The following is a 24,216-nucleotide window of genomic DNA, read 5'->3' as shown; positions in this document are numbered from 1 at the left end:
CCGTAAATGCACCTTCTGTTGTTATCATCAACATAAGATGATTTGGAAAAGTTATTAACACCTTCTTGCCCTGCTCCTCCAATTACCTATTTATATCTCCTTGTTCTCACTTCTAGCTAATCTCTGTACATGTTTATAATAAGCTATTTTTTACCTCGGGAATGCTAAGTGCTGATGTCTATTCCATCCACCTCCCCTCCACCAACCATTTTAAGAACTGCTGATTTTGTTCTTTTCATCCAAGATATCATTTGCCCCTTCTCCACCTGCTCAAATCATATTTGTTCCTCGATGTCCAACCTAAACGCCACCTCTTCCAAGAAGCCTGTTCTGATCACCCTTCCCAGAGTGAACTTGTTGTTCACTGACCTTCCATAGTTAGCAGTTCATCTCTACCTCAATTACACTTTCACACTTTCCACTTTTAGGTACGTACCTTTCCATGATGAAATTGTGAGCTCCGAGAGGACAAGATCCCAATTTCTAGGCTCACTTTCTGCCCATTCCCATCCCCAAGTATATAGCGGGCAAGCAGTAAGTATTTGTTGAATAACTGCATTTGAAAAGCCCATTTAGAAAGGTTCATCTAAATTGTAAAACAGCTTTATCGAAAATTCAGTAAGTTTCTAAGGAAAGGTAAAAACCAGTTACAACTGAACACTAATCAGATATTTTAAGGGAAAAGAAGTTTGTACATGAAAGACACTTGGTTTATTGCATTAAAAAACTTTATTTCATTTAAAAGGTCCAATATAAGCCAAATTAAACCCCAAACCGACAGCTACACTTAGAGATATCCTGAACTAAATGGCACTGTTTTGAGTTGTGTGTCTTATTAAAGGAGATCATTTGCTATTACCACCACTGCCCTAAAAGTAGTTCTACAACAGAAGCTGGTATTATAATACATAGCAGATACTTCAGATGTCATCTTTCATGCAGAAGTTAAAAAAGCAAACAGGCTTTTCTATTCTGTGCAGGTATAAAAACTACTACAGAACAGGGCCTGAATGCCTCTGACATACAAGGTGTAACTATAAAGGAACTCACTGGCGCTGTGTCCCTTCATTCAAGCAGTCCGCGTGCTTCCCCCAACAATACTAGTGCCATTAAAATACTGTTCGGGACAGTACTTTGGGATTTCCCCTCATCAGGTGCCGACCAAAGGAAGTGGTCGATCAAGCTGGGGGATAGACTATCACAAAATGGGATCACAGAGCAATGGAATAGCTTTCCTAGTGGGCAAGTGATTCGGAAGACCCACCTCACCAGTATTTCCAGTCATGGCATCATTTACATAAAATGATGCAAGATCTAAATTCCGGTATGTGTGAGGATAAATTAAAAACAGCTTGTTACTTTATAGTTACACCTTGGGTTTCATTAGAGGCGGTAAATCTAACAGTGTGTCTAATGAGTCCTTCTGGAAATCACTTCAGCAGACAAGTCAAATAGCCTGCAAAAGAGAAGACACGGCAGAGGGCGTAAGACATCCTGCCGAGGTTCTCAGCCTTCTCTTGGAGGACAGACCAGGGCCCAAGGACAGAAGTTCCCAGGAGGGAAGGAGGCTTCAGCTCCACCTAAGGAAGACCTTTCTAACAGAGCTGCTCAACAACTGAATGGACTGCTTGGTGAGGTAGAGTCACTGGAAGTATTCAAGGTGGAAAGATCACCCTTGTAGAAGAGACTCCTGTATTTGTTAAGAGGTTAGACTGGATGAACCTCAGGTCTCTTTCAATTCTGAGATTCTAGAAAATTCCCTCAGGGAATTCAGAAGAGAATTCCTAAAAGGAAAGAGAAAGCACACATATGTATACTTTTAGAATCCTCTTGAGTTTTTTTCTTTTTTTCAAAAGGTACAATAGAAAATGTAGTCTGCTGTCTTTAAAATGCATATTCACCTTCCTACCACTAATAATTAGGAAGGGTCCATTATGACTTCTTTATATTATAAAGAAAAGATGGATGATTACATTTATAATTTCTGTAAATACTTTAGAAAAAAATGCTTAAAATCTAGTAGTCAATGCCCTAGAAACTTTATAGATTTTTAGGTAATATGCACAGATACAAATACATTATTAAATACAACTCACATCTGTGTTTTATTATACTCTAAAATATACAGGAATCTTGATGTACTGAAAGAGTGCAAGTAAATACAGTATTCAAGCAGTCACTATTTCTATTTACATGCTCATTAATTCTTCAAAAACCCACAAAATTATCAAATAGATCAAAATACTGTTCTGTGTTTTCACACTTTATATTCAGAAAAACCAGCTGATAATTTACAATGTCATAAAGTTTCCAGTTTCACAATACAAAAAGAATAAAATGAAATTGGGTATCATTTTGTGAAAATTTATGGAACTCTACCCAGACCTGGAAGACCCCCTACATATGCGAAATCATTTTCACTGGGAAAGTGACAGTTACAGTAAAAGCAGACCCATATAAATTGTTATTTAAAAGCCTCAACATCAGCCTCTCCCCCCTCTTTTTGTTACTTAAAAGGCAGTCTTCCAATTCGGCAGGCAACTGCTTCCTTCCCTAAACAGTAGCATGTTATAAACACCCTACTTTAAATGTCAATAAGACCTAAAGGCTTTAGTATTTTAAACCTTGCCCAATATAGAAATGCCTTCCAAACCTGATGGCGTTAACTTATGAATAACAAGGGAGTTTCTCTTTTTGATTCTTCACTAAACAATGACAACAAAAATCCCCCAATCCACTGTGGAGGCACAAGGGTGACACAGGCGATGAAGGTGTACCATCCAAAGTAGTGAGATTGAAAACTCCACTCCCCAGGACCACTTGGCTGCAATAGGGTGAAAATCATATACTTTCTGATTTCATGAAATTTCCTTCTTCTAGGAAACTCTTTACATTTTCAAACAAAAATAGTTCAATTTTAAACCTAAACCATTCATAACTGGGCAACAATAGCCCGACCCCAATCTACATCATGTCTACATCACAAATATTTTCACCCTGACTGCACCCAATCAGCTGGTTTTCAATTCTAATATTATAAAAGTTGGAATTTTAAAATTTTTATGTAAAAGAAAAAAAAATGTAAAAATACATCTGCTTTCTCTCATGGTTTAATACAGTATTAGAAGGCTTTCAGATGTTTTCTTAAAAAAAAATCAACATTTAAAACCAAATCTCAGCTTCATTTTCAGAAATATTAAAGTTTGGTTTAGATAATGTCTCATTTCACCCGCTCCAGCTTCCGCAAAGTGGCATTCTATTACAACCCTTTGAGTTATTTGGTCCTTTGGCAATTTGCTGTGCACATCATGCCTACTGTACCAAACTTTTATTGCCCTTAAATTTAGTTGTAGTTTTACTGATGAAACTGAAATCTAGTGTCTTTATCTCTTCTTTCACCATAGTGTTGCTTGTGTGAGCAGATTAGGGTACACAGTGTCCCAAGTAATTCTTGGCACTGCAAAACCAAATTACATAATTCCACAAAGCAATGTGCCATCAAAGTGTTTTCCTCTGGTCAAGTCTATTTCAAGATTCTAGAAGTTCCTTTTGCAAAACTTGCCTTTAAAACTCTTCTTCCTAATGTTACCGCATTTCTTCTATTCGCCCACTCTGTCATCTTTCCTCTTAGGCTGCATTTGTACGTGAATGAGAAAGTGCCTTTTTCCTGAAAAGCACAGTTTGAAGCGTCAGTGCCAGAACTCCCCCCTGGACCTCTGGCTCAGCCGGTCAGTAGGTCTCCGAATCGGAGTCATTGAGCTCGTCCACATCGGTGTATAAGTACTCCTGCTCCCCGCTGACGTTGTTGAAGCTGCAGTAGGAGCTGGGTTCATTCCTCATGATGGGCAAGGCTTCGAAGCTCACTGTTTTTGAGGTGTTTGTATAACGGTTAATGGCATTGAATGTCAGAGATGATAAAGGGCTACTTGATGAGACAGGCATCATGGTGGCCAAAATGAGAGCGAGGCAATCAGCCACGTCCTTGTTGGGAGCACAGGCCAAAGCTGGGGTATAGCCTAGAATTAAAGATAAAATTTAAAAATTACTCATCCTAAGACTCTTTTCACTAACATAAGGAAATAAGCCTAAAGGCCTTCAACTTTACACATACTTTACATTACCTAGCTTATATAGTAAATTGGTTTTACTGGAATGACTCAGAACTTTCCAATAAGTAGAGAAAGAGGAACGTCATAGAAATCTAGGGTGGGAGGAGACCTAACAGACTACATTATAGCAGAGGAAACTGAGGCCCAGGATGGATGATTCCTCCACTATCTCACAACTTATCTCTATCCATCCAGATTCATAGACAATATCAGACTAGAATAAGGGGAAAAAAACAGACTGACCAATCTTTGTTCAGAATGGTGGGAGAGTCTTACTGTTAATTTGTCGTTCTGTAAGTGCTTACATGCTGAGAAGCCTAAACGTGCACAGATTCATGAATGAGGCTCTGAGCAGGTGCTCAAAAGATGCTTGTTCAATGAAAGACACATGGCCATCAATTAACTTTTCTTTTAGGGTCACAGTCCACTGAAGAAAAACAGATAAACTAAACAGGTTTAAAGCTCCTAAGTCAAAACAAATGTTTCCTTTGTATATGTTCCCTTCTTTAGCAGAAGACTGACTTTAGCCCTAAGGCACCACAGAGTATCAATACAACAAAGTAAGGAAACACTTGGTTGGGTAGGGAGAGAAGATGGTAAGAACATAGAGCCTAATTTAATCATCAACCTCTGTTGTTACTGGAGCAATTTATAACTGGATCATTAATGTGAAGGTTAGAACTGACTGTAAAATAAGATGGGTACTTACTATGACTTGCCAACTTTGGACCGTGATTACTATTTCACATTGCAAAGTATGTCAGAAGACATCAGGTCACAGGCGACCTTCATTATCATCTGTTATACTATCCCTTCCATCTTTTTATAAGGAAAAGCTATATAAAACCTTGAAAATGATCAACAAAGATTGCCTATTGGCTATTGATTTAGAGCCTCACAATGTGACCAAATATCTTATACAAGTTAGCGATTTAGGCTCCTGATTTTAATCTATATAGTTGCTGTATTTCCAGAAATGTAATTTACTGATAATGAAAGTTTCTTTTATAGCTAGGAGAGTCTGCACTTATCTTAGTGGGTGATACCACTCACTTCTATGGATTTCATGACTACATTTTACTAATGATTCCCAAATCTCTATGTCCAACCTAGATCTTGCTGACTTTGGGCTCCAGATCCATATATCTACATCCAGTTACCCACTTGGAGTTTCCAGTGAACTTTTCTCATGTCCCTAACTGAACCCAGCTCTTCCTCCTACATTCTCATCTTAAACAATGGCACTTCCCCGGCCACATCACCCCATGCCAGGCTGCAGGCGACTTCTTCCCTCCCCGGGTTCCATCAAAAGGGCTCCAGAGGGCTTCCCTGGTGGTGCAGTGGTTGAGAGTCCGCCTGCCGATGCAGGGGACACGGGTTCGTGCCCCGGTCCGGGAGGATCCCAACATGCCGTGGAGCGGCTGGGCCCGTGAGCCATGGCCGCTGAGCCTGCGCGTCCGGAGCCTGTGCTCCGCAACGGGAGAGGCCACAACAGTGAGAGGCCCGCGTACCGCAAAAAAAAAAAAAAAAAAAGGGCTCTAGAAACATCAACGTCCTTTCATCTCCAATGTCTCTGCCTTAATTCTGCCCACCCCCTCCTTCCACCCCTAACTGTGAACTTGTTTCCTAGTCTAGGCTTGCTCCCCTTCAGACTAGCTGCTGTCTCCCTGATACACAGATCCTTTGCCACTTGACCTAAGAGACTCTGGCGCAACTCACTACTCAAGCTGCCCTGCATTGTATCTCTAAATACGTCACGCTCTCTGCTTAAGAAGTTTTCTCCCCACTTTTTACTTGTCCTTTGGATTTTGGCTCAGAACGCACTTTTGGGGGATGCCTTCCCCGATAGCTCTCATGGCATTCTAGGGTTATTCTAACTGAACTACTTCAAGGGCCTTGTGACAGCCTGTTTATATGCACTGCCATTCAAGGAAGTAGGCTGTCTTACTCTACACTGTATCTGCAGGATTTAGCACAGTTCTCGGCACATCATCACCTAACACATACTCACTGAGCCCCACATGGCCAGGCGCTCTTCTAACTGCTTAGAGTAGATCTGTGAGTGCAGCTGACAAAGACTCCTGCCCTCATATGTTAGAAGATAAACTCTATGGAAAAAAGAATGAGGAAGGAGTAGAGCAGGTTAAGCAAGAGCTGAAAATGCTATGGGGGGTGTGCAGCAGGCTGCAGTATAAAAAGGGTAGTCAGAATGGGATTCATTGAAGAGATGATATTTGAGTTAAGACTGGAAACAGGTGAAGGGTTTAGTCAGAGATTGTCGGGGGCAGAGTGCTCCAAGCAGAGGAAGCAGCCAGAACAAACATGACAATGCATGCACATCCCTGGTGTGAGGCGCCGCCACAGCAGAATGCGACGATGGAGGAAGAGTAGGAAATGAGGTGGGAGAGGTAATGGCGAGCGGGATGACCCAGTAGGGCCTTGGAGATCATTTAAGGGTTCTCAGTAAACTGAGATTCAGAGGGAAGCATCTTCCCATGTATTCTGAAAGGATCGTGGCCAGGGTGGTAGATGAGGGAAAAAAGTGGGCATATTTTGAACATACTTTGGAGGTGGGTCAGTAGTACATGCTGGTGGACTGTGCCCTGGGTGTGAGAGGGGTCGAGGAGCAACTGTAAGGATGGAAACGGCCACCAGCTGAGCCAAGGGTGGCTGTGGGCACAGCAGGCTTGGCAGAGGGGGAGAGAAAGGCCCATCAGTTCAGTTCTGGACATGTGCACTAGACATCCACTGTCTATTAGGCAGCTGGAGACAGAAATTTAGGAATTCTCAGCACAGAGGTAGTGTTTAGAACCAAAGGACTGGATGAGGTCACCCAGGGAGTGAATGTAGGTAGGGAAAGCAAAAAGAACTGAGTACTAAGTCCGAGAGCCCTCCAATATTAACAAGCTGGGGATAGCGCAAGAAATTATAACTAGTACTGTAGGAGGAAAACTAAGAAAATGTGGAGTCCTGAAAGCCAAGTAAAGAAAGTTTATCCAGAAAAAGGGATACACCTGAAACTAATATAATACTGTATGTCATATGTCAGTTATACCTCAATAAGAAATGAGTAAAATAAAAAATAAACAAAAAATTTTCAGTTCCAGTAAATCTGGTTATTTAATCTAACCAACAAAGTAGTGAGTTACAAATCCTCACCTGGTTATCAATTCAAGGAACCAGGCATTTGTGAATGAAGAATGTCCTAGGGACCTCCCTGGTAGTGCAGTGGTAACAATCCGCCTGCCAATGCAGGGGACATGGGTTCAAGCCGTGGTCTGGGAAGATCCCACATGCTGCGGAGCAACTAAGCCTGTGCACCACAACTACGGAGCCAGCGCTCTAGAGCCCGCAAGCCACAACTACTGAGACCACGTGCCACAACTACTGAAGCCCCCATGCCCCGCAAGAGACGCCACCGCAATGAGAAGCCCACACACCACAACAAAGAGTAGCCCCCGCTCGCCGCAACTAGAGAAAGCCTGCTCACAGCAACAAAGACCCAACATAGCCAAAAATAAAATGAATAAAATAAAATAAACAACAAAAAGAAGAATATCCTAAAGAAGGATATTATAATCAAATCATATGTATTCTCTCCGACTCTCCCTCTTATCCTGCCCTGAAAGATCTGTACCTACTGATCCCGGGAACAGTGTGCAGCACAATGGAAAGTATGGAGATTTTGAGGGGGAACAGCGGACACTAGCTATGGTAAATCGCAACCTTCACATCCCTTATTCACATATGTTTTCAATTCCACATTAAAAGCCTTTTCTTATTTTTAAAGAAGGAATAATCAGTTGTGTGAAATTCTGATGTGTCAAGTGAAAGGAGAGGTGACTCTTAGCATTGCAGTGGTCACTGGTGACCTTGCTGAGAACCGTTCTGTAGTGCGGTGGCAGTAACAGCCTGACCAGGGGGGATTCACAAGAGCAAGAAAAAGGGGAAGTGGAGACAGAGGGAGAGCCAACTTTTGAGTAACTGTGTTGCAAAGGGGAACAGAGAAATATGGCAACAGCTGGTAGGAGCAGTGGGAGCAATGAGAGATTTTTTAAGATGAGAGAAATAACGTTTTTATGCTGATGGGAGTAATCTAGAAAGATTCCTACAAAAAAGTCATCATTACAGGACACGAAAGCAAAGAATTGCTAAAGTGACAGTCTCAAGTATGCAAAAGAGGATAGGACCTAGTGCATAAGTGGGAAGATTAGCTTTAGACAAAACCTGGCATTTAAGTAAGGGCCTTGATAAATATTTGTTGACAGAACAAATTCTTTGAATACTAAGATAACTAAACCAAAGTTAGTAAACCCTAACTCTGATTTAATAAATACATGAAACTCAGAAGTTCACCTGTTAGATGGACTTTTCCTGCTTCTCTTGCCCTTATTCCCTTTGCCACAAAGTATAAGTTCTAGTCAGTATTAACTTCAGCTCTTCTCTTTGACCAATAAAAAATATCCAAGTCTACTTTACTTCAAATATGGATCATCGAAAGATGAAAGCTTCTAACAGGTTAAGGAAAGAGATCACAGAAGCTACTTACCATTTTCATCTACTGCAAGCACACTTGCTCCTTTCCCCAAAAGTTCTTGAACCACCATTGTTAGCCCATTTCGGGCAGCAACATGCAGAGGTCTGGAGGGAAAAAAATATGTGTACATGTACATGTGTGCACGCCCATGTGTGTGAGTGCTCGTTCACTCTCTCTATCCTGGTTGTTGAAGACCATTTTTGCTTGGCTGTGCAGATCTAGAGATGCAAACTGGAGGCCCGTGGTCCTGACAGCAATGAAGATGGGAGCAGGCCACGGCAGAGCCAGTGTGCAGTGCACTGTCAGGCCTCGTCATGCACCTGAGCTCAGCACTAGGCCCATCAACAGGTTTCCACCTTCACCAAACCCTTTTGTGAGTTTCCTTCAAGACTCAATGTTTGAAGAGATTTTACTAACTAAACTGCCTTGTTTTTTTTTTCTGTATACCAATGTTTATTTAGCATTATATATAATAGCCAGATACAAAAAGACAACTGTTGTATGATTCCACTTATATGAAGCACCTAAAAAGGCAAATCCATAGAAGAAGAAAGTAAACTAGAAATTCTCTGGGACTGGGTGGGGGTAAGGGCAGTGGAGCAGATATTGTTGAATGGATACTGATAAACTGCCTTCTTAAGTTGTTTTAAGAAATGTGGTTGGCAAACACGTATAATAGAATATACAATAAAAACTGTAAATTGCAACAGCACAAATTCCAACAGGCTCTGAAAACAGTTTACAGGTTCCATGACTCATTTTTGGACCCTTAAGGGATCTGACTGATACATGAATGGAAACCAGTATTATAAGGTTTTTCTCTTTACTAAGTCTCAAAGTAGAATAGCAAATGAAAATGGAGAGAGGACAATGGGAGACACTGATCCAGGATTTAATGAGTCACCTGGAGGCTGGCGGTTCACAATTAGAACTTGATTATTTCTGAAATCTCTCTAGCTCACAGACACGTATAAAACTTTTTGCCTCATTTACTGCTAGTGTCAAATAATGTATTATTCCAGTTGGTTGCCATAAAATACACAGAACAGTATTACTTTCCTCCATAAAACTGGACTGAGAAACAACACATTTCAATTCAAAAGCTTTTTTAGTAATATGCCTTTTAATTATGATGATTTTAGAAATGAGTTTTGTCACTTATAAGAACTGTTCCTTATTTTTTAACTGCTTCTGTGATAGACTGATTCCAATGGTCCCATGTTAAAAAAGAACCCCATTAATCATTTTTATAATTATAGGTCACAAGGTTTACACTAGACACTGAAAGTACTCACGTTTGCAAAGCTGCATTGGTTGCATTGATGAGGTTTCTATCTGTTATCTTTTCCAGTATTAACAAGGCACTAGTTTCATGACCCTAAAATTATGGCAAATAACTCTTAAAAACTTCAGCACCATTAAAGATAAATTTATACACTCAATACACCCCAACCCTAGTCCATGTAACATATACATCACCATACATATGCCATGCATTTTCTTGGCTAATGCCTTAAATATTTGCCCAAACATGTGTTGGTGTAATGGGGTTACAGAAGAGGACAGGAATATTGAAGATCAGAGAGATTAGAGAAAGACAATCATTACGTTTAGGCTTGTGGTCCAAAACTTACTTGGCTTACTGGAAACTTTCATATACCACGGTGCTTAACACATCAGTATTTTTTCCCAAGAAATCTGATGTCAGTGATTATTAGAGAGGTTTGGTCCCTAGCTCTGTGCATTTTAGTTAAGTGGAAAAACTTTAAATGCCACTGTTGATATTAACAATGAAAATATATCCTTAAGATGTGTACCTACCTTGCTGCAAGCCAAATGGAGGGCGGTGTTTTTACTGTTATCTTGTAAAGTCAGATCTGCACTAGCACTGCTGACCAGCATCTCTGGGAGGAAAAATTGTATCAACTCTTTTGCTTATGAACATACACCTCAGATTACTAATAACTCACTGTAGAGAAATGAAGACAGAAAGGAAAAATATCCCTCTAGCAAAACCTTAAGTGCAAAAAACACACTGTAATATAAAGGTCTATACCATATTTTTATACTGTTGTATAAGTAACAGACAAGAACAACAGCAACTAACATTCCTTTTGTGAGGTCTTACTAAATTTCAAAGACTGTTTTAAGTGTTCTGCATTTATAGTAACTTATTTACCCCTCAAAACAACCCTAACAAAGTAGATACTGTTATTTTTTTCACTTTATAGATGAAAATATTGAGGCATGAGGTTGCTTAGTTGGCAGATCTAGAACCACATTCGATCTGACTCCAGAGCCAGGGTTCTTAACCACTATCCTAACACTGCCTGCTAACGTCACTATTCAATCAGTAAGGGCAAATGGAAATACTGTGGGCCTAAATGAAAACGTGGGTATAAGCAAGTAAAAGGTTTTAAATCTCAGAAGCGGTGAGATAACTAATGCAAAATTCAGTGAACTAGAGTCAGATGGGAGCTACATTATACATAAGCAATATCCACACTTAGAATAGTAAAAGCCTTAAGCAGTTTTTTTACCGACTGTATTTGTCTGTCCGTTTTCTGCAGCCATCATGAGAGGTGTTTTCCCAGAGAAGTCCACAGAGTTGACATGAGCATTATGGCTGAGTAGCAGCTGCAAACACTCTACATGGTCTGTGAAGGCGGCCGCGTGGAGAGGAGTTCTGCACACAGAGAAATGGGAAGACTGGACTAAATCCGTGCACTGTATACTCTTTAATTTATGAAAGCAATTTTCAAGGGTTTACATACTAGGCATTGCTTGGATACAAACAGGCTTAAAGGGGGGAGCTTACTAACTCCTGCCACAAAAATTTGTGTTTCTGATAATATAGAAGTCCCTTAATTAAACTAGTATAAATTATGAAATTGCCAAAAAAATTACATCATTAAAGGAAATTCTGAAAGAAATAAATCCTGACCCAAATACTGCCATCTATTACAAAAGCTGGACTCTTCCTATTTAGAAATCTGTTAACTTTACTAAAAAGAGTCATTGGGTAACAAACACATCTTTTTTTTTTTTTTTTTGCGGTACGCAGGCCTCTCACTGTTGTGGCCTCTCCCGTTGTGGAGCACAGGCTCCGGATGCGCAGGCTCAGCGGCCATGGCTCACGGGCCCAGCCGCTCCGCGGCATGTGGGATCCTCCCGGACCGGGGCACGAACCCGTGTCCCCTGCATTGGCAGGTGGACTCTCAACCACTGCGCCACCAGGGAAGCCCCAACACACATCTTCTTTAAAAAGGGAAATCTTTTAGCCAGGAAGACTGGCTAAAAGTCATGGTAGAAAAGCCTTTTATAATGAGAATGTAATTAGGATTTTGTAACAATTTATACTTGTAAATATAAAATCAACTTTTAGTTAATAATGGGGTCTCTTTAAATTCTTCCACACTAATCTAGTAGTTAAAATTTCCTACATGGTTGACTTCCTACCTTCCTTTTGAATCTGTGGCGTTCACACTGCTGGCGCCTAACGTGTCAATTAACATCTCAGCAGCACCTTCGTTGTCATTTATCCTGTGAAGGTAACAAGGTGATCACTCCCACAGCCATGGTGTATTTCTCAACCACTCAAACCAAATCCGATTCATTCTGCCTTTACTTACACAGCACAATGCAATGGACTGAAAGCATTTCCTTCCGTTTTCTGGAAAACGTCCTGTTCTAAAAGGAGTTCTACACATGTCTCGTGACCTAAATAAGTAAATGAGGATCAGATATTAAAATCCAAAAAAGATACTGAGGTGCCCATACACACCAACATATCCCTACAGATAAGGCTTTACATGGACTATAAGTAATCAGTTCCCTGAACCCATTAAACATCACATTTTTAGGCACTTTGGAATTCAATGTACAACCTCAGGACCTAAAGTACAGCAGCTTCTTACGATAATTTAATATCAGTTTACTATTATTTGTGTGTGTGTGTTTTGGCTGTGTTGGGTCTTTGTTGCTGTGCATGGGCTTTCTCTAGTTGTGGCGAGCGATGGCTACTCTTCATTGTGGCTGGTGCATGGGCTTCTCATTGCGGTGCCTTCTCTTGTTGCAGAGCACAGGCTCTAGGCTCACAGGCTTCAGTAGTTACGGTGCATGGGCTCAGTAGTTGTGGCACATGGGCTTAGCTGCTCCATGGTATGTGGGGTCTTCCCGGACCAGGGCTCGAACCCGTGTCCCCTGCATTGGCAGGTGGATTCTTAACCACTGCACCACCAGGGAAGTCCAATATCAGTTTATTATGGACATGACAAATATTTACTTTGTGGGGGAAAAAAATTAGTCTCATTATTCTTTTCTATGGTGACCAGTTAGAGCTATTTGGGCATTATTTTTTAAAATGTCCTATCTATATAGCATAGTATAACTTTCAAAATAATATATGTTTATGCAGCATAATTAACTTCAAAATTTGAATATTTTCTGGCTCTACTAAGGAGTTAATGGTAAAATCTCAAATTCTATCGAAGCGTTCAGAAGGAAAAAAGTACATGTCCCTGTCCCCACCCCATTCCCCAGTTCCACTCTCTAGTGACCACTAGTGACCATTATTACCTTAGAGTTCCAAAAAATTTTTAGGCATATACAACTACATGCACATAAACACACACTTCCTTTTTAAAAATTTTTTACACAATTGGGATGTTCTGTTCTGCAACTTGTTTTTTACTTTAAAAACTATGTATCTTCCCACACTAGCATGTACAGACATCCTATTGTTGAATGTTTGGAAAAACTTCACAGTATCAGAATGTATCATAAAGGATTTAATCTCTAATTATTGGTTTTGAGGTGACTGCTAGTTTTTCTTTGTGATATTATCAACAATGTTGTAAATGTTCCAGTACTTAAAAAGTATTTATTTCTAGGAACAATTTTCTGGAAATGATCTTGCTGGGTTAAAGGTCAAGTATATTGATTACTAATAGGTATCAGGCCCACAGTTTTTAATAGCAACTTTGAAAACAGGGGAAAACCTCAGATTTTCAAACCTCAGATTTTCTTAATCCAATTTTCAAAGCCAGAGTTTTAGTAAAAGTACCCCCACTGCTGTATTAATGGCAGAAAATGAAATGTTGCTTCTTTTATTTCGTTAGTCATTTGGGATGTGCATTAGGAATAAATTAGATTCTTAAACAGGCTCTTTACTTCCATGGCTTAACATCTGGCTAACAAAGTGATGCTCTTTTTTTTAATTACTCTAACATTCTCAAACAATAGTTCATCTTAATTTTTATCCTATAATTGTTTTTAGCAGGAAAAGAAAGTATGTTTTAGGAAACCTATGGTTACGTTCCATCATCTGTCAGTTCTTTCATCCTGATTCTCAACAGGGGCAATTTTAGCCCTCAGGGGACATTTGGCCATGTCTAGAGACATGTTTGCTTATCACAGCTGGGGATGGGGTAGGGAAGGGCTATGGCATCTAGTCGGTAGAAGCCAGGGCTGCTGTTAAACCTCTTGCATGCACACGAGTCACTCACAACGAAGGATTATCTGGCCTCAAAGGTCAACAGTGCTGAGGGTGGGAAACCCTGCTTCAATTCTCCCTCTCCAAATGTTAACTCATGGCCAAGAAGTAACCAAGGAAAGTTGTCCAGTATTGATTTGAGAGCCTCCTATTTTCCTGAGATAGCAGTTCTCAAGGTGTGGGCTAGGGAGCTGCTGGGTGATACTGCAAATTATTCTTTTCTTTAACAAGCCATCAAAGCAATGTGCCACTCTATTAATATTTTTTTGAAAAATAGTTTTTTTCATAAAAATGCTATTTATATTAACATGTAATGGATTTATTATTATTTTAAAATAAATTAATAAATATCCTTAAATTTCTCAGTCCTAATTTCCAATACAGTAAATACTAACAGCTATAAGCCACAGGTCCTGAGACTGAAAGATGTGAGAATCACTGTCTGCGTAGACTGTGGATGGCAAAAGGGAGTCCCGGGGCTCTGGATTCAGCAGTCATTACTGGGGTCATGTCAAGCTGAAAATTTCTTCACTTTGTGTCCTGGTTTATAAAAGTATATAGGATAAAACTGGTCTCTTCATGTTTTAGAGGGATATTCTGAAGATGCTTATAGCTTCGTAAAAATTGATACATTTTTAAAAGGAACATATGAGATCATGGAAGTATTCTTAGTTCTGTGATTGAATGACTCCATAAACTGGAAATCTGAACTTTAAAGTTGGGTATGTATAACCAGTTCTCTTCTAAAGCTTTGCCATCATTCCATTTTAATTTTGAGAGAAAGGTTGTTTTCTATCCTGTTGGAGTGCTTCCAATTTTTTTTTTAGCCGTACAATAATTACTAGTCAAAGTAAAACTATTTTACATATTCTACTCTCAGAATGCCAAATTATAAAATAGGCTTTTGGCTGTAAATATGGTATTAATTTTACACTGCCTGTACAGTCTGTACATATAGCCAACACACATTTAATTCCTTCCAGCTCAATTCAGAATCATCACCAATTTTGCTACAGTCTGGAAATTAGACACATCTGCTATGATCTTTAAATGGCAACCAGGCACGTAGTTTGTGCAAAATTTTGTGTCTTGTACACAACGTGCTCAGAGAGTCTAAATTCAGCAGTGATGGAGTAAGAAACTCACTTTAGGAAAACCGTGTTCTCCGGAAAGACGTGGTAGGAATGTTATAATAAATAGCAACTCTCCAAAGGACAGTTACAGCAGTATTTTTACAACTAAATGCTCTACCTGAGGAAAACTACCTTACTGTGTGATTTTTCCAATGGTTAATTCTCACTGACTTAAAAAAAAAAAAAGCACCAATAAAAGTCTGTTTCAAAATAGTTTTATCTGTGGATGTTTTCCTACTGCTTGGTTCTCCTTATACTTGTAAGATGTCAAGTTACATTATAAAGACAAACCAATTTCAATGGCAAAATACAGTATCTTCTTTGACTTAGGATTTATCTTGGACAACTTTGCTATATTCATTAAATACCAACTTTAGTGAGTTGAAAAAGGAAGAAGAGTTGAAATCCAAAGGTTTTGTAGTTTTCAAAACTGTTCTGGCTAAGGATCTGAGGTAGTAACATATGAAACTGACTAAACCAAGCTTCTGAATTAGCAATATATTTCACTATTCAAGTTTTCTATGGCACCATCAGTACTCAGAGTTGCAAAATGACCAAATGTAGCCACAGGTCAATCCTCAAGAAGACATCAAAGCTTTCTCAGAGCAAAAGAATAGAGCTCTCAATTCTGATACAAGAATTAATATGAAAATCAAAATACTGTTATCTAGAAAATGCTTACGAAAATGTTTAAACTATAATTTTGCAAGATTCAGATTTCTCCTCTTTTACCACAACTCAACAATTATTTGTCAAAATGGCTCCCAGTAAAAGAACCACATCAAAAAGTGTATTACAGAAAGATAGAAACCTCCTCTCTGGCAAGGCAGTCAGCTGAATTTTATAACAGCCACTATGCTTATTTTTTTAAGCAAGTGGATATTATATAAAGAGGCAATTTCTATTTTCTGTACATTTTGAGGGAAAGTTGTTAGAACTGTCAACTAGTTTTGTAGATATGCTATTACAACTAACAATAACCTGAATGCTACACTGAAATTCAAAACAAATAAAAAACCCCTCACATCCCTGATAAAGCCCTAAGCATACACTTAGGCAGGACTGATGTTTTAACACTGCATATAACGTACCCAAATGTTTTCTAAGATGATCAAATCTTCAATATGCTCTGTTACTTACATTATTTTAGTGACATTTCAAAAGCCAAATCCCATTTTTCACATCTATCATTTAAAAATAGCTTTATACTTCTCTGATTGACCTTTAATGAGTCTACCTGTAAAAGGACTAACTGTGACGGTTAGTCTCCAGGAAGCTAAAAGTAAGTCTGTTATAATCATGCAGCCAAGTTCACTTAACCACAAAAGTGTCCAAGTTTCTAGTTTCTACTTCCGTGATTTATTCTACCAGGATTTTATTCCCTTAAAATGTTGAACATACATGTTACTGTTGATATAAGGATCTTAACTTGCAACGTGCTCAGAAAACATACACAGATTTCAGTCTAGAATATGATACATGTTCACTGTTTCTCTTACCTTTGTCATTTTTCCCCTAATAACAAGTACATTTAGAAAGAAAAATATAATAAAAATACAAGCATAACTATATAAAAGACATTGGAAATAATAAAAGTATATTAATAACAAATAATATTAATAATGTTATAAAAGTAATTAATATTATAAAAGTATCTTAAAAATGCAAAATACTTATTGAAGCAAAAGTCTAAAAACCTTTTAAACTTAGTGACTGCTTATCTCAAAACATCTGTGACAACCAGCATCTTGGCTTTAGCACGACAAGGCACTGGAGTAAGCTATAACTACATGGTAGGTTATTCTTAATATATCATTCTCATGGAAGTCAGAATGTGTCAGTTAGTTGTCTCTCTGTGGTACATAACGGGCAGGTAACGTGGGTCTGTGTCTGTGTACTTAACCGTTGTAGCAAGCCCAGTGAAGCGCCGTGTATCCATGATTGTCCGCCATGGCTGGATTTGCATCCATAGATGCTGCTGACTGCAGAAGAGCTCCGAGAACACCAATGTGTCCACAGGCAGCTGACAAGTGTATTGGTGTCCGGCCCCTGCTATCTCGTAATAAGCACTTAGCACCATGTTGAAGCAATGCATCTACACACTCTTCATGGCCTGTGACTGCCTGAAAGAAAAATTATTTGCATGTAGCTGAATACACTATGTTGGGCACTCCATGCCAATTATAGCTAATTACGAATTTTAAAGTCCATATTCCCCATGTCCTCCCACCAATCAAGGCATTTATCATATTTTGAGTAACCCAGTATTTTTACTCAAAGTGGCTTAAAAATTTAAAGCAGTGACCTTGTCAAAATAAAAGTAAATATGAAAACCAGGAATAATGGGACTTCTAGTTCAACAAAAAAATATTTCAAAGGTGAAAAAATTAAGACAAAAATGTATAAGAAAATAGTTGTGATAATGGGAAAAAGTAAAACTGACATCAATTCTACTCAAGGCTTTAGGGTTATAAAATTTTTTTTAAATTAATTAATTAATTAATTTTTGGCTGTGCTGGGTCCTCGTCGCTGCGCGCAGGCTCCCTCCAGCCACGGTGAGCAGGGGCCATTCCTTGCTGCGGTGCGCAGGCTTCTCATTGTGGAAAACAGGCCCCAGGCACCCAGGCCCCAGCAGCCATGGCACACAGGCTCAGTATTTGTGGCTCGTGAGCTCTAGAGTGCAGGCTCAGCAGTTGTGGTGCATGGGCTTAGCTGATCTGAGGCACGTGGGATCCTCCCGGACCAGGGGTCAAACCCGTGACCCCCGCACTGGCAGGCGATTCCCAACCACTGCGCCACCAGGGAAGGCCCCTAAGATTTAAAAATTCTGTTCCAACATTATTCTTCTCTGGATTAAGTTGTGTTTTGTGGTGTTAAAAATTAGAGTTCAAAAACTAAGATAGTGAAAGAAACAGTAAAGATTATTTGGTAAAAATTAAATGAAGAAAAATATAAACACAGCCTAGTTCAGTTTTAGGTAAAATGAGGTCATAAAAACTTTCAGCAAGGAAGCGAGAACACTTCTGCTTACCCCTCTGTGCAGTGCCGTCCTTCCCCATTTATCTTTGGCATCTACGTTTGCTCCTTTGTTCAGCAGTGAGTAGACACAGTCCGTGTGCCCGTTGAGCACAGAGAGCATCAGAGGAGTCCTAGGTAACAACAGGAGCAGCTCCGTCACCACCGAGACTTCATCCATGAAAATACACTGTGTTGGCCTGCCTTCTAAACATGTCTTTCTGTGATGCAACTTTAAAGTATACTTAAAAAACTGTATTTGATGTTACTCAGTTACACACTATGACAGACTTACTAAAATAGGGGGGCAAAGGTATGAAGATTAACAAACATCCTAAAACTAATTTAAAAATTAGTAAAACTTACTGTCCATTTCCATCTTGAATATCTACTGCATTCTGTGGTTCTGCATTTCCTATTAGTAGCCGTAAGCATTCCGAATGACCATTTGTTGCTGTAAAGTGATATTCAAAAATTTCAGCAATTATATATCTATAAAATGATAAAATAGAAAATGTCCATCTTAAACCACATTTGCTAGATATAATTTTGGAATATTCATTGAACTTAACAGGCAAGAAAGAAAATGCTCATTTTATTTAGCTCTCTGGTGGTGCCAATGTGGTCAGGAAGGGCAGCCTGCCTCCAGCCAAGGGATGAAATCATGATCAGACAAGTCAATCACATCAACCCCATTCTCCTTTGCCAATGACTGGTTTCAAGTTCTGCCCACTGAAATGTTAAGAAGTCTGGAGGACGTCTGGGAAATATTTTTATTCCTGATAGTGAAAGTCCTCCTTCTTTCTTGATTTTAGATGTGATCCTTGGGGATACTTCAAGGAAATTCTGTTTGGCCCATCATTTTTTTTTTAAACTGGATTCACGGATACTCAGTACACAGCAGCTACTGATGAGTATTCGTATCGTCTAAGCTCAACACCCAAAGCATCAGGCATAAGATCCCTGTGGGAAAGGACTGGCTCACATCCAGAACCAATGTCCTTTCTATGATTTAAGAGTAAGATGCTCCCCAGCAGGTCTCCAAATTTGAAAGGCATCCTGGTTCTAACCAAGGCTTGCATTTATTGAAGAGGTGGGTGCTAACAGTAACCTGTAACTCTTTCAGTGGGTAGGACTTATGAATTATATGGCATTGGTCAGCCACTTCTGAGGGACTTACTAGTGTCTTGGTTCAATATTTATCTATTAAGAGTGCAAACACTCCATGAAAGCTTTAAATTAGCTCTGCAAATAATGTGCTTACAATATAATGTTTCAAGTTGCAGAATAATATACAACGTCACTCTTTTTCAGAATAAGGTAACAGAAAATGATAGCATTTTGACTTCTTGTTTTTACCATATAGCAGTTTATATACATATCCTTATTAGAACTTTTAATCCATTATTAAAATTTTTTTCTTTGAGCCCTGCTTGATTATCTGATAGTTTCTGAAAGGCTGCTCTGGAGCAACAGTGGGTGTTACCTATAGTCTTCTAAAATGTAAGTTTTCCAAATGACCAGAAGCAAAGTCCCAGACCTACATTCAAATGGATCCATTTTAAGGATCACCCTATAAAAACAGACTAAGTGAAATGAATCTAACCATACGAAGATGGCCTACGGGGGATGAGACAAATACTTGGCTAGGATTTCTTCACATATACCAGTCTTGAATTCATTATTTAAAATTAATACTGCCTTGTAGTAATTCCTGTAGAGAGTTGTGAATCTGCATCTGCTAGTGACACAGCGGGTACTGAGTCATCACAGTGGCATTGTTATGTAGCTTTGCATTTTCACACATCTACAACATCACAAAACACTCCACGGAGTAGTTCTTGCATAGCAGGCACTCTGTATTCCTGTCTGATTAAATGTTTAATGCAGTACCCTGGTACAGTAAGTAAAATGTTTATCAGTTATTAAATGAAAGCACATACCAACCCAAAAGAATTTCCATCAAAAAGCAGTAAAAAAAAATTGTATTTTTTTTGTTGATAAAGTACTTCAGAAGTTAGACTATTATATAAATCCGATTTCTAAGGTAGATATTTTTTTAAAGTGATTATAATCTTGCTGTTGGTTTTCCCCTGAGAGTAGAATCATTAGAACTGTTAAAGTCAAAATTGTTAAAACAATTACCAGGAGTATAATATACAAGAAATTGAAAAAGAAGAGCATTAGATGGAAAGTGGTAAATAAAATCATTCACAGTCTTTGACATACCTGCTGCATGTATAGGTGTTCTCTTCAAAATGTAATCTTTGACTAAGATTGAGGCTCCCTGATTAATGAGAACATCCACACATTCTACATGGCCCTTAAATGCTGCAAGGTCCAAGGGTGTTCTTCCACTACTGTTTCTCACATCAAGATCTAACAAAGACTGTACTAACACTTCTAGTGCTTGATGGTGACCATGATAGGCCTGGGAATAAATAAAAATATAAATTAAAAAATACATATTTAGACTGACTTCTTAGAAACCCTAGAAAACATAAAGGGAGTAGTAAGCAAACTTGTCTTACATCATTATATTTGAGATAATCTAAAACTTCTGTATTGATAATTCAGAAAGTTACCTACAAATTTTTCTAATAATCAATTAGTAGGCTACAGTGTTAGGGAATGGGTATTCCACAAATAATAAAAGTTCAAATGACAGGTGATCTTTTCACGAGTATACAATGTCTGGTTCATGGCAGACATTCAATGATGTGTGACATGGGTTCAATGAAAGCTTTCACTCTAAGTCTATGATTCCAGAGCCCGTGTTCTTCATCACAGTTCAGTGCCCCCCCTTCACTCCCCGATAAAGTGTTACTACACTTAAATCATAGATATAGTTGCAACTGAAGTTCAGCTAGTACTTGAGCCTTCTGATTTCTCAAATTAAAATGACTACTCCATCCCATAACGTGCCATCTCAAAAATAAACATTTCTTTTCAAAAATATTTAGGCTGAGCCCTGCTTGAAAAACTGCCATGTGCTACACACTGTCCTAGCAGTACAGCAGAGCAAGAAGATTGAGAGATTTGTTTGAAACCCGACTGACTGAAATCCCCTTCTTTACACAGTCTGCTTTCCAGAGAATTCATTTCAAAAACCAACATGTCAACTGAACATCTATTACTCTTATTGGACTAGATGCTGAGCAGGACATAAGGCAATAACGACACAGTTCTGATGGGGAAGGAATGTCTCCTCTGGTTCACTCATGCCACCCCTTTTAGCTAAGGGACAAGTCATTTTCTGATACCTTTCAGCCCTGCAGCTTAGCACATACAGGCAAACTGTAAATGATCACATGTGAACTTTTCATTAGGGAATTGAAAAATATAAAATTCTACCATATTTGTGCTAAATGTCACCTGCTTCTAAAAAGAGATACTCAGCTAGAAAGAGGGCCCTGCAAGGCCTCCCTGGTGGCGCAGTGGTTGAGAGTCTGCCTGCCGATGCAGGGGACACGGGATCGTGTCCCGGTCCGGGAAGATCTCACATGCCGCGGAGCGGCTGGGCCCGTGAGCCATGGCCGCTGAGCCTGTGCTCCGCAACGGGAGAGGCCACAACAGTGAGAGGCCAGCGTACCGCAAAAAAAAAAAAAGAGGGCCCCGCAATGTACCAAAGGGCTATAAAACCACTTCTTGTGGGAAATGTCAGAAAGCACCAGCAGGAGGTGAAGCTGCTCTGGGCCTTACTGACCTCTTGATGTTTCTGACTCCCTCAAAGGTTAAAGTGACTGGAGATCTCTGAGCTCTACTGTCTGAGGATCACATCTAACCTTGTTCCTCAATACCAGGTCAACAAAATTATGCTATTAAAAATGAACTGTGAGAGGCACAGTATATGCAGAAGGTGGTATAAAAAGAAGCAGAGGGAAAATAAGGACGGCTAGAGCCAGGGTAATCTGCCACAGGAGTCTTCCCCTCACGATGGCTCTGACTGGATGGGACAAGAGGCTTAGAAGCCTAGTATGTGCGAAGGCAGGACCAAGGCCAGTTTCCTGAGTCCTCAAGCCAGCGTGTTTTTACTGCATCAAGTCGTCCTGGATTGGGAGAGTTTGGAAGGAGAAAAATCACTTCAGTAATTTCTGAAAAACCTCCTAGGGATGGGTACAAAATGCAAGAGTGGTGGTATAACCACATTTCATTGAGCCTAATTATGAAATCACAAAATTGTTTCCATTTCAGCTTAAAAACACTATTTAGCACACCCATGTTAATAACAGCACTATTCTCAATAGCCATGAAGTAAAATAACTAGTTAAAAAAACTGAAGTTTTTGAGATAATGCATTCAAAAACTTGGCAAAGTCCTTAGTCTGGCACCTAGTAAGTGTTCAAGAGATGAGGCGCTATTATTATAAGAATGATGATAATGATGCAGGAAGAACTGCCTAGTCATCTGCTCAGACGTCATTTCTTGCCACCCATAGTAAAATAGCTATTTTCTCCATGCTAGCTTTGCACTTCCAGATGACTTATTTATTATGCAAGTCTGGGAGAGTAGACAGTATTTCCAAAGACCCAAAGGGCAAGGAAAAAGGAAGCTTCAGCATGTCTTCTTAGTTATTTAGACCATGGTAGGAAGTACTGCTGGGGAGAAAGGGGGAGAAAGACAAAGCAGAAAATTCAGTGTACATGTGTCAGTGTTAGAAAATATGCCAGGAGAATATTAAAATAAAAAATAATAGTATATGTGAGAATAAACAATTAAATGGATCACTGGACTTGTGATACACATTAACCTAAGTAGAGACCCTTATAAGCATTTTACTATACTTAAAATCAGAGGTCTCACAAATAGTGACAGTACCCAATTCTCCTGATTCTCAAAGTCCCCCAGCTCCCCACAACATGCTTTATTTCAAAGATAAATTCTTCTTTCAGCACAGGAAGAACTAGATTGGGCTCTGCTTGAAATTTCCTAAGGTAATTCATTTCCATATTTGACTTAAAAGAACTGTCACACTCTCTTTTAATCTCCTCCTCTTAGTGATGAACATTAAGAGGAAAAATTCAGTGGCATCTGAAGCTAGAAGGAACATTACAGACCATGTAGTTAAATCCTATAGCATGAGCAAGTGAAGGACCAGTGAACACAAACTTAGCACCCCAAAATCACAAAGTAAGCAAAAAGTTTTAGAAATACCACAGAAATTACAGTTCTTATATCGTCTGCTTAAGAAGTCAGAAGCCATTCCACTAGGGTGGGTCATTTTAAAATTCACATCTCAGGCATATTCTCTCCTTAGGGCAGGCCTTGGGGGAAGCTCAAACCCCCTCCCCCCAACCACCCCCCCCTCCCCGACCTTTTTTTTTAAGACAAACAAACAAACGAAACAGAAGTACATTCAAGAATTCTCTGAGTTAAGAAAGTTCTTACAGTTTTAACTCCATGATCATCATTATATGGACCTAAAGTTCTGGGTACTAGTTTGAGTCAACACAAACAGATATGAGACATTTTCAGTAAATCAGCCATCAAGCTGGCTGTGAAGGCAATACTCACAGCCAAGTGTAAAGGGCTTATTGTTGCTCTATTGTCTGAATCACTCAGCATGTCTGTTCCCGAGGTTTCCATTAACTGAGAAAGAAAAGAATTTTAAGTGTCAGAAATGGTACTTTTAGACATACCACAGCAGTTATTCCTGGTCCCCCTCCCCCAAGTTCAAATTCATTTTAGAGTATAAACTGATACTTGAATATGGATTTAAAAATCCCAGACCATTATTATTATGAAAACTAAATTCAGCAACCTTATGGAATGGATTATCCTGAAAATGTGGTAAGGACCACATGCTAAGAGCTTTGAGAGAGGGCTATAAACTTAGAGTTTGAGAGAAATGCCATTTAATTACCACCAAGTAAGAACCTTCCCTCCCCCTGCAAACATGATTTCTGTCACTATCTTTGTTCCCAGGAA

The 24,216-nt window shown here is 39.3% G+C and overlaps 1 protein-coding gene across 7 annotated transcripts in view; it reads right to left on the bottom strand.

The window, feature by feature from the left end:
- Positions 1-750: 750 nt before the first annotated feature.
- The window catches only part of ANKRD28 (ankyrin repeat domain 28), a 186,740-nt gene continuing 163,274 nt past the window's right edge, over positions 751-24,216 (bottom strand). For all 7 annotated transcript variants that reach the window (XM_079923329.1, XM_079923328.1, XM_079923331.1 and 4 more), the window contains 12 exons: positions 23,803-23,877; positions 20,518-20,719; positions 18,655-18,742; positions 18,305-18,422; positions 17,177-17,396; positions 12,279-12,366; positions 12,106-12,189; positions 11,187-11,332; positions 10,468-10,550; positions 9,942-10,024; positions 8,659-8,750; positions 751-4,016 (listed from right to left, as the gene is read on the bottom strand). In XM_079923329.1, the coding sequence (XP_079779455.1) occupies positions 3,730-4,016; positions 8,659-8,750; positions 9,942-10,024; positions 10,468-10,550; positions 11,187-11,332; positions 12,106-12,189; positions 12,279-12,366; positions 17,177-17,396; positions 18,305-18,422; positions 18,655-18,742; positions 20,518-20,719; positions 23,803-23,877 (1,566 nt within the window). In that variant the 3' untranslated portion in view covers positions 751-3,729. The remainder of the gene's footprint in view (positions 4,017-8,658; positions 8,751-9,941; positions 10,025-10,467; positions 10,551-11,186; positions 11,333-12,105; positions 12,190-12,278; positions 12,367-17,176; positions 17,397-18,304; positions 18,423-18,654; positions 18,743-20,517; positions 20,720-23,802; positions 23,878-24,216) is intronic.

The sequence above is a fragment of the Stenella coeruleoalba genome (assembly GCF_951394435.1).
Source record: "Stenella coeruleoalba genome assembly, chromosome: 5".
NCBI lineage: Eukaryota > Metazoa > Chordata > Mammalia > Artiodactyla > Delphinidae > Stenella > Stenella coeruleoalba.
Note: the sequence above shows the minus strand (reverse complement) of the source record. Positions and strands in the feature narration are given on the sequence as shown.